Genomic DNA, 11373 nt, shown 5'->3' with positions numbered 1-11373 from the left:
TGCTACTCCTCTTTACCCCTTTAGAAAAAGCACTCAAGCTACTGTACCCACGGCTCGAATACCATTAATTGCAAGGAATAGAAGAGAGGGTCTTTTGACACCAAAACAGCACCGGCTCTTGTCAAGCTTCTAATAGCTCAATAGTGGTTAAGCCGTAGGCAAGCCCCGCAGGACTCCACTATTAAGACCATAGCTCTCGACGGTGATGCCCGTTAACTGCACAAAGGCAGGCGCACTGCAAGGCTGAAAAATCCCTATTCTACTTACTCACAGGCAATTAATAATACCAGCCATTTATAGCTAGCTTGAGGACCTCCCTTCTTGAGCAAGAAAAGAGAAACCTTGTGCTCTGATACCAATGTAACATTTAATGGTCTAAAAACTTATGTGTAGCGGAATTTAACATGAACATAGTGGGCATTTCATTAGAATAGATTCCTAATGAGAATTACGAGAGTGCTTGGGTGGAGAGAGCAACAAAAAGCATAACACCTAGTTAGATAGCATCCACAATACTTTCAAAAGAAAGAGAAATTAAGCTATTGACAACAGTTGAGGACCGGATTTGCATGGAGCCGGTCCCCCCTCCAAAAGGCTTTGTATTATGGTTTCTCCCATCAAGAGAGACATTGTACAATACAATTCTTTGTGTTCCTTCAAGACTAGCTAGTGCAATGAAGATGAAAGCTTCATGCACTAAGCAAAACACTTAGTAAACACAACTTTAATTATCCTCGTTCTCATACCCAAGACCTCACACACCTTCGAAGATGGTGAGAGCTAGAAGGGTATGAGAGTAGATTGAGAGGAAGAAGGAGTATCTTACGAGAAAGATGTACATCTCCTCACATAATCACTCATATTAGCATAGATTTGGCTTAGTAATTAGCTTGATAGAGGAGATGAGCATGCATTGAAGCTTGGCTCTTGGTTGGATTTGCATCCACAAGCCAAGAGTGTGTCGATGTAGGCTTCTATCTCACAAGCTTGGAGTAGGTGATGAGCTCTCCATTAAAGCTTGGGAAGAGATAGTCTTCTCTTTCTTCACACATGAGATTGTGTGAGTGTGTGTGTGATAATGCCTTGCAAAAATCAGCCCCCTCTCTCTCTTGGGCGAGCCCCCTTGCTATTTGCTCTTGCAGGCTCCCTATTGGACAATGCCAAGCTCAGCCAATGGCTATTAAGCAGCATAAATGATAGCCTTCTGACATGTGTCCCCCTTTCCCCTTTTGTGAGAGCTTAATCAATTAAATTTAATTGATTTAAGTGAATTAGATCCCCATTGGACCTTTCCCCATTCTGACCAATAGGAATTAAGTAGCCCATTGGGCTGCTCAATTCCTATTGGACCCCTTCTCAGGCTGTCCAATAATCATCCAGGAGACTTAATTTTCATTGGTTCTTTTTATTATGTGTTTTAAAATTAATTAGGCTAAATTTACTCTAGCCTAATTCTCATTGGTCCACTTCAAGGGTCATACAATAGGAATTGAGCACATTTTGGGAGCAACTAGCTTAGGCATCTGACATGTGTCCTTCATTCCCTTTGTGTAAAGGGGGCTTGTGTGTGTGTGTGTGTGTGGCTTTCTCTCTCATCCCCTACCTTTAGGGCTCGCCCCCTCATGTGTAGGGATGTGTGTTGACTTTGGAGAGCACACAAACCACCCAATTCATCCTAAGCTTTAACCCTTTGGACACAACCTTTGAATTTTGGAACCTTAGCATTTTGGAAGTCTTAATGGGCTGAACCTTAGGGTCTTTTTATCCCATTGTTGCACATGGCCCTTTGGATCCCTATTTTCCCTCCTTTGGATCCCTACTGTGGCCGGTCTGCTAGCTTAACCAATATTCTAGCTTTTTCTCCCCTAGCACTTCCCCACATTAAATGATCAGTTTAATATGAAAAAATCATTTAGGAGAATTAGATATTGATTATTATGACAGAGGTAATAAAAGCATGGCCTAATCCAAGGAATCTACATGAGCTAAGAAGCTTTATTGGTATGTGTGCATACTATAGATGCTCCATAGAAAAAATTTCTCAAATAGGAGGACCATTACATGACTTAACTAAGAGGAACGTTAAGTATTTATGGACTACTAAGGAGCAAAATGCTTTTGACAAGCTCAAAGAGAAGCTTACCTCCCAACCAGTCCTCATGCTTATGGATCTCTCAAAGCCATTTGAGTTCTAATGTGATGCTTGTGGTGATTGCCTTGGAGCAGTCTTGCTTCAAGAAGGACATGCCATAGCATATGAGAGCCGAAGGCTCAATACAGATGAACGTGTCTTAGGCATTTATGGGAAAGAGCTATTAGTTGCTCTACATGCCCTAGAAACATGGAAGCACTATTTATTGGGGACTCCATTTATTCGACGAACCGACCACCAAAGTCTCAAGTACTTCATGACACAAACCAAGCTTTCCGACAAACAAATTAATGCGGTGTCTATAGCAACTCACAATGATCTATCTTCTATGATAGATGAGTAGGCTACTGACCCTAACTTTAGAGACATAATGTAAGCCCTTGCTTTGGGGAAGAAAGAGGAACCATTCACCTTGCAAGATGGTTATCTTCTCCATGGCAATAGGCTATGTGTTACCCACTCCCTTCGTGAGAAAGTCATGTATGAATCCCATGCTCCTCCCTATGCGTAGAGGCATTCAACCTCCTCTCCGAGGAGTAGAAACGTACTTCTATTGGCCTAGCATGAAAGTGGACATACAAGAGTATGTTTCAAAATGTGTAGTATGCCAAAAGACCAAGTATGATAGGGGGAAGCAACCTGGATTACTCCAACTATCGCCTATCCCAAACTCACCATGGGAGAATATATCCATGGATTTCATCTTTGGATTACTCAAGTCTATCCATGGAAATACGAGAATATGGATAATAGTCAAGAGGTTTTGCAAGCAAGCACACTCTATTCCTATCAAAAATACTATTAAGGCACACCAAATGGCACATCTCTTCATATCACAGATTTTCAAACACCATGGATTGCCAACATCCATTATGTCAGATAGAGATCCTAGAATGACTATTAATTTTTGGAAAGGTCTCTTTGAAAATCTAGGAACAAGATTGAATTTCTCTTTGGCATATCACCCACACATGGATGGCTAAAGTGAGATAGCCAATCTTACGATACTCGATCTATTACAGACTTATATTACAGAAGTAAATCAATGCTCACAATGGAAAAAGTACTTACTTCTTGTAGACTATGCCTACAATAATATTGTACATACTTCTACGAAAAAAAACCTTTTGAAATAATTGAAGGAAGACCTAAAAGTCCCATGCTACTTAAAGTACATGGGAAGATCTTCACTGCGGATCCGTGACCTACAAGAATCTTTTCAAAAGATTAAGGAGGCTATATCCATCTCTCAACAAAGGCAAAAAGTTGTTATCGACAAGCATAGAAGGGCCTTAACATTTAAAGAAAATGATTGGGTCTTACTTAAGTTTCCTAAGATTCGATTGAGGCAAACGACGGGCAAAAATCCCATGGGCCATCAAAAGTATTATGCTAAGCTAGCAAAAAGATACTATGGTCCTTTCCAAATCTTGAAGCCCATCAATGAGATGGCTTATCAACTCAAGTGGCCCAACCATTGGCTCATACAAAATGCTTCTCATGTGAGCCTACTTAAGCCCTACAAAGGAGAGCCACCAAGTGAACCAATTATTGAAGATCCTCCCGAAATCGAAGACCAAGAAGAGGTGCTACAACTTGAAGCTATCCTTCGGCATGAAGACAAGGTACTACAACATGGTAAGATTATCTGACGGTATCTTATTAAGTTCAAGAATTATCCTTTTGAAGATGTTGGATGGATGCAAGGAATACAGCTTAAGGATAGTATGAACCTTGTCAATGCTTACAATGCTACATTAGAGTAAGCAAATGTACAAATTTCTTTTAAATGACCAATGTTTTTGTCTTATAAGAATAGTTCTCTTTCTATTGTGCACAAATTTGAATAGTATGCATGCTTAGAATCATGTTTGTGATGATGCCGTCTCTCAAACACCGAGTAGAATTTGTCACTCTACTTGGGAGAATGAATGGACTAAAGAGCAAACATGCTTGCGGAAGCTATGTCTCCCAAGCACCAAATGGATTAGTCATCCATCTTGGAAAGATATCGTAGGGTAAAAAGGGAGCCTCTACCCGCTAAGCAAGATTGACTAATAACTAAGGCTTTATCTCTTCTACCTTATAGTCGAGGACGACTATGATTTCAAGAGAGTGGTAATGTCATAAAATCTAATATCTAACCAGTCCAAATGATTTTCTCAACTTAAACTGATCATTTAATGTGAGAGAATAAAGGAGAACAAGGATTAGGATATAGACATGTGCTTACAGATCTATCTCAACATGGGGCCAATGGTAAAGGGGATCAAATGAGAGATGGTCTTCCAAAGAGCAAGGCTAGCCAATGGAGCTTAAATACCTTAGGGTTAGCTTCATTGAAGACCTCCAATAGTTAGTGCTAAAAGTCCTTTGACCTTAGGTAAGCTAGGGATGTGCTTGAGGTGGGAACCTGGCCCAAGCTTGAGGTTCTTGTCGTGCTTGATGCTTGAGGTGCTTGATGATTGAGATGCTTGAGATGCTAGGGTTGTACTCGAGGTACCTAGACCAAGCTTGAGGGGCTTAAGGGCCAAGCTTGTGGTGAGAACTAGGCCCAAGGTTGAGGGGATTGAGGTGTCACAAAAGTCAAATCTTATCTCCCTACGAAGAGGGGGGCGAGCCATGCTTTCTTGACCTTGGTTAAGAGGCAAGTGGGACACATGTCAAGCCCCTAGCTAGGTTGCCCTCATGGTGTGCCTAAAGCCTATTGGTTGGCCTTCCAAGGGGTCCAATGATAAATTAGTTAATTTCATTAATTGTTTTTGCATTTATCAAGTCCTCTCTTTCAAAGGGGAAAGGGGGACACTTGTCCCAAGACTAGCATGCTTGTTTGATATGCCTCTTGCTAGTGATTGCCTAGGCTTGGAGGGGTCCAATGAGCTTCAAGCATGAGCTACAAGGGGGGGCGACCAAAGCAAGCTAGGGGGTTGCTTGAGGGGTATACTCTTGCACACACACTCACACACACTCTCATTCTGTGAAGTGCAAAGTGCAAGAGCTCCATCTCCTTCTCCAAGCAAGTAGAGATGTTGAGAGCCTACACTAACGCTCTTGGCTATGGAATGCAAATCCAACCAAGAGCCATGCTTCAATGCTTAAGCTTTCCATGTTATCCATCTTCATTACTATGATATTATGTATGCTAGAAAGAAGAGTGATGATAAGTGAGGAACTAATTATTTCTCCTATGAAATGTTTCTTCTTCCTCTTCCCTACCCTCATTCCCTGCTAGCTCTCTCCACCTTTGAAGGTGTTTGAGGTCTTGGGACCGAGGCTTGGGATAGTTAATGCTTTCCACAAACTTAATGTTATGCTCATGATGCATGAAGCTTTCCATCTTCATTGCATCACCTAGGTCACAAGGAACACAACAGATTGTATTGTACCAAGTCTCTCTTGATGGGAGAAACTATAATACAAATGCCTATTGGAGGGGGGACCGGCTCCACATAAATTTGGTCCTCAACTGTTGTCATGTTCTCTAAACTCTCTCTCTTGCAAAAGTATTGTTCATGCCAAGTTAACTAAATGCTATGTTTATGTTTCTACCATCAATTAAGTTCACCGGCTCTGCTCACAAAGTAATTCCACAGAAGTACCTTCTCTAATTTCTGTTACTCTCAAAATTAATAGCCCATTTCCATTACACAACACACTTTGTGGAATCGAATTTGGATGAGAAAAATTGATTACAAGTTGTAGCCGAGTAGTGGCTCATAGTCGTACGTTCAAAAGCTCTTCCAAACTCAGGATAATGTTACAATCTTGTTCAAACTAAGGGTTTTTTGGGCTTTATACCTAGGGCTTTTCAAATGGCCAACTGTTGGCTCACATAGCTTTGGGCTCATGACAAAATATTACAACTCAATATATACAACATTTGGCTCAAAATTACATGGATTCTTTTACAAGGATTTTCGAGAAATATAGGATAGGTTACAACAAAATTTTGGAGCTTGGACAAGGTGTGGTCGTCAGCTAGGAGGACACCCGCCAGCTGCATTGGCGAAATAGTCGGTTAAAAGACGATTCAGTAGGTAGCTTGAAGCACCCCCAATGAAATTGTAGGCCACCTTGTCAGTATTTCTGCAACGCCATCTACATTCCCCAAGAAGTTCAAGCTATGAGGGCCCTCCACATGGACCTCTAATGGGCCTATGGGGGAGCCCTCTAAGAGAGCTCCCAGTGCGTGATCTTCAAGGGCCAATCACTTGTAGAGGACCCATTTGTAGCATGCTTCACATCCCATGTGTTGCGACTTGTTGCCCATGTTCATGGGAGAGGTAACCATCAGTTAAAAAGACGGAAAACGAATGTGGGGGGTGGTCAACAAAGCAACCATGGTCACTACCGAAGCGGACTTGCTTCCTTCTTTGCATAGGCTGGGTTCACAATGCGCAGCAGAAGTCTCTCCTATTTGTTGCGAGCCAATCAGCTTACCCGCTTTTTCCAGCCGCGTTCACATAGGGCCGTTGAAGTGGTTGACGAGGTAGCCATGTCAAGGAAGAAAATCACTTTTTCTCTTTCGCCCTGCCCTGCAGCTCTTTCGACCCCCCACCCCGCCCCTCGCCCGTGAGGACTTCCACCCTGATAGGGTCTCCTCCAACCTATGGCACTGCGCCACACAAGCGAAGGGTGCCCGAATTGCTTCCGCCTTGTGTGCCACCTGGAAGACTTGATAAGCTCCCTTTCTTCCACCTTTAGAGTATGACCTGGGCCATAGTATCGGGCAGTCGTGAATTTTCTCAAGGGCCCTCCAAAGGCACCTTTATGGGCCTATAGCCCCCAACAAAATCCACTAGACATAAATGTGGACGGGTTACAACCAGTGGGAAAGAGGTCTATAGGAGGTGGGAGGGCCGTTTGAGGTTTGAAAAATGAGGAGTGGGAGAGGTTCCGTTGGATCTCGTCGCTCTCCCTCACTGTCAAAACAAGTCACGGGATAACACGCAGATAGACTCTCTGCTTCGTGGGCGCCTTCTCTTCCTCACAGGGTTCCTCGAGAACAGATCTAAACATCAGCTATGGACTCATCTCGTCTCCCATTGCAGATCTGCTTCTGCTGAAAGCCCCTGTTCCTGCTCCAGAGATAGGAACCCATCACTGTACGAGCCTTAATACACCTTCCTCTTTCCTTTCTGACGCTGGTCTCTGAGGTAGCTCATAATGCTGGCAATGGTACCAAACTGGCTGGTTCTTTTTGAATGCTTTCAAGAGGGTATTGACTGATGTCCCTGGAGTTTTGTACCTGCCTCACAGCACCTTGATTTCGTAGCCATTGAACTCGTAACAGGCTTGGATGATTACAAGTAAGTGGGACATGCACTATCTTCTGTACTTAGACAAATGTCAGGGATCAGGCTCAGAAAAAATTGCACATCTGAAGAGAAAAGGCCGGCTCCATCATGCTCATCTATTTCGGATTGCAGTGACAATGGGGTTCTCAGCCTACCACCCGTTCAGGGGTATCACACAACTATGAAATTACATGTTCTTGCTGGCTCCATAAATACAGAATACATGCCATTGATTATTGATTTTGTGCAGCCGCACTGGTGGACCCACAAGAAAGTCAGCCAAGGGAGGTTGGACACCTGAAGAGGTAGCACATCCATTTATGCAACACATATAACTGGATTTTGTGGCCTCATTTTGATGTGCATGGTGCCTCCAAATGCTTTGAAAGCAGTCTACACCAGGAGGTTAGTGAGGATTGACCTGCCATTAAATGACATATGTCTCTTCTATTGGGTGTTATTTCAGGATGAAACCCTCAGAAGAGCAGTTCAGTGCTACAATGGAAAGAATTGGAAGAAAATTGGTAAGACTGCAAGCCATTTTTCTGATTTTTTTTTTTCAAAACCAAAGCCAAGACACAGTTTGCTTGTAAGAAAACAAATCCACTTGCTGCTCGTTCTTGCTACTTTATGACCATTTCTTTCAGTACGTATCGCAGATACAAGTGAAGATCCAAGGATCTGGTCATTGCTTTGCATCTATACTGATTTTGTGGTTGGAGTCAAGGTTCCACAATGCAGATCTTAGGCTTTTTCTTCAGCGATAACAATCATTTCATTGATAAAGAATCCCTTTTCTGTCTAGAGATTAGCTATACTAGGCCTATATCCGGTCCTCTTGCAGCTAGGCATGCCAATGGAACCTGGTGTGCATTGACACGCCAACGCACACCACCTATGTCCTGCAGCCTCTCCATACAAATTCATGCTGTTTTTGCTTGATGCTGTAGGCCCATGCTTGAGCCATTCAGTTGTTCGAGACTTTGATAAGGTGAAATTGGTGCATTTAAAAGGGTCACCATTCACTGACTGTCCCTGTTTGCGTTGGGTATTGCACCATTCTTGGAGAGGAGACTTCATCATAGACTTTGATGGTCTTTTCATTCGCGCCAAATTCCCAGCTGATACACTTTGTCCATTCACAATTCAATGGTTTCATTGGAGGACTTTTGCTTGGTATGGAAGTGTCTGAAGTGTCTGAAGGCAATGTTTCATGCTGAGCCGTTCAATTGTTTGAGACACTAGTAAGCTGCAATTGGTTTAAAGATTCCCATAGGCTCCGATTGCCCCTGTTTGCATGGGGTATTGCACCATTCCTTGAGAAGAGTCTTTGTCATAGACTTTGATGGGCTTTTCATATGCTGCAAGAGAATGCAGATACAGCTTAGATGAGAGAACATTATTGTTCATAGACAATGTTGTCTTAGTAGGACAAAGGCTTGCCTATCAATAGAGAGTGGCTCCAGGAGCACCTCGACAACCATTATGACCGTGCTACAAGTGTCATGGTGACCACCTTATGAAATATTGTCCTCATATGGAGATCATCAGAGTGAATGTATACTGTCAAGATTGGGGCATCACTCATTTGATTAATAATTTCCCAAAAAACCCAAATAAAACGGTGAAAACAACATTAAACATATTAAAGGCAATCCCATCAAGAGTGGTTCTGAAAATGAAACGGTGATACCTATACAGGTTGTCACAAGAGCGCAAGCTCAAAAAGAAATGAAAGAACCAATAATTGAGGAACCTAGAATAGATGCACCTAGTCCTGAATGGAAAAGTCACAAAACACTTGGAAGGCTAGAAAAGCACACATGAAAGCCAGGAAGGAACGTGAACAAACAGCCACCAGCAAGAAAACTAGAGGGTTGGATAGAGATTCCAGCTCCAACACTAGTGGTCCCACCAAGACACAATCTTGGAAAGATAACTGAGATTTCCACAGCTAAATTAGAACTGCAAAGCTAATAAAAAATCCAAGAGTAGTGATGAATACCACAGATCACATCTGATGGTTTCCATTCTATCATACATGAGATATTTAGAGAAGACGATGGCTTAGATGAACTTTGGAAACAAATACAAGAAGCAAACAAGGTAAATGAGCTAAGTCAGAGAGGTAACCAGACCAGTAAAGAGAGAGATGTCTTTCTTTCTCCTATTGAGGAATTTGAGGTAGGATCTCAAGCAAATGTGGATATTCACTGTGCTAAATTTTCAGCTGATACCCTTCGTTCCATTCACAATTCAATGGTTTCATCGGAGGATTGTTGCTTGGCATACAAGGTGGTGAGATATAGGCTATCTTGAAGATAGTTGATGAACTACTTCAAGACAGTCCAATCCTAGAGTTGTGGTTATGAGACATTAGATCAAGCTAGCTAAGCTCTTTGAAGGAATCTTTTGGACTTTGGCATGGCATATTGTTATCTGTATGAATAGAGCTAGGGGGATGGATTTTTTGAATTCCACCAACCTAAGCAAGCAAGCATACCTGTGGGTGAAAATGAAAGAAAAAACACTGCCGAAAGGGGGGGAGGGGACACAAGATGCTACCACCCCATGCATCAACTCCACAAAGAAAAAGCACTTGTGTCACCAAGGTGTCGTAGAGGTATTTCTTGAGAACCCAAACATTTAATTTCCTCCCCATTGTGCATTGTCTCAAATGCATACTAGGCTCTCTTTCTAGCTTCCAAGCATCGCGCAACATAATCATTCTATATAACTGGCGGGAACCTCAAGGCCAAGGTACATACGGTTTCCAAGCATCGCATAGTGCAATCATTCCAGGATTACACGGAACGGGAAATTGGAACAGGAAATGCGGAACGGCAACATGCATGAAATGCCATTCCTTGTTTCGGATACTCACGTTTGAAACACGGAACGGGAAATTGGGATGGGAACGGGGAACGGAGACTTGAAAATGGCCATTCCCTGTATCTATGAATCATTCTATATGATTGGCGGAAAGGTCACGTCCAAGGTACATGAAGCTCTCTACCACTCTAAGGGGCTCGCTCTCACTATGCAAGCAAAATTTTTCCAAGACAATGATAAGCTTTTGTGCATTTTAAGAAGTATAGGTTGAAGGCACTGCATCATCCGCATATAATAAAAGCATGATTACCACATTATTAATTCATGACCTCTTCAATGCCTTATGGTTGCTTAAACTCATTTACCATATGGTCCAATTCATTGATGAGTAGCTCAAAGAGAGTCGGTAAAGTGGGCATTCTTGCTTGAGAGAGAGAGAGAGAGAGAGAGAGAGAGAGAGAGAGAGAGAGAGAGAGAGAGAGAGAGAGAGAGAGAGAGAGAGAGAGAGAAAATGAAATGAAATGTAATATTAACATCTTCAAAAGGCCAAAATGACCTACGAGACCAAAAGGTTACATGTGGTGAATCTAATACCAGGTCTGTATACAAAAAGTACAAAGAACTGAAAAGAAAATAGTGGGTAGGGGTGGGGTGAAAGCTGAGAGAGAGAGAGAGAGAGAGAGAGAGAGAGAGAGAGAGAGAGAGAGAGAGAGATTGATTATTAATGTCTTGAAAAGGTCGAACTCGCCTTATGAGACAAATCATTGTACATATGTGATATATCCGCTACCATCTCAAAAAAGGAAGAAGCTAAACTGAAAGTAAAGACTATAGCTAAAGCGAATTGATAAACTGGTGATATGGGGTGTACAATGGGTGGTGACTATGATGGTGGATTGTGGGAGGTTAGAGTCCCTACTTAATACTACTAGGGGCTCCGAATGTAGGATTATATGCAAAGGCTATACAAATATGATGTGCACTCTAGCTAGCTCCGTCTTGTGCTATATTAAGGGTGTAGTATGGTATATATCAAAGATGGGGGTGCTAGGAGCTCCTTGAAGAATATGCCATGGTCTAGTCTAAGCTGGC

The 11373-nt window shown here is 42.4% G+C and overlaps 1 protein-coding gene across 1 annotated transcript in view; it reads left to right on the top strand.

Annotated features, from left to right (window-relative positions):
- Positions 1-6998: 6998 nt before the first annotated feature.
- LOC147447131 (transcription factor MYB3R-1-like) overlaps positions 6999-11373 on the top strand; it is a 77291-nt gene continuing 72916 nt past the window's right edge. Inside the window, exons 1-4 of the mRNA XM_086523023.1 lie at positions 6999-7308; positions 7412-7617; positions 7700-7754; positions 7916-7973. Coding sequence (XP_086379149.1) covers positions 7499-7617; positions 7700-7754; positions 7916-7973 — 232 coding nt within the window. The 5' untranslated portion in view covers positions 6999-7308; positions 7412-7498. The remainder of the gene's footprint in view (positions 7309-7411; positions 7618-7699; positions 7755-7915; positions 7974-11373) is intronic.

Source organism: Adiantum capillus-veneris, chromosome 11 (genome assembly GCF_014529385.1).
Source record: "Adiantum capillus-veneris isolate H3 chromosome 11, ASM1452938v2, whole genome shotgun sequence".
Classification (NCBI taxonomy): Eukaryota; Viridiplantae; Streptophyta; class Polypodiopsida; order Polypodiales; family Pteridaceae; genus Adiantum; species Adiantum capillus-veneris.
Note: the sequence above shows the minus strand (reverse complement) of the source record. Positions and strands in the feature narration are given on the sequence as shown.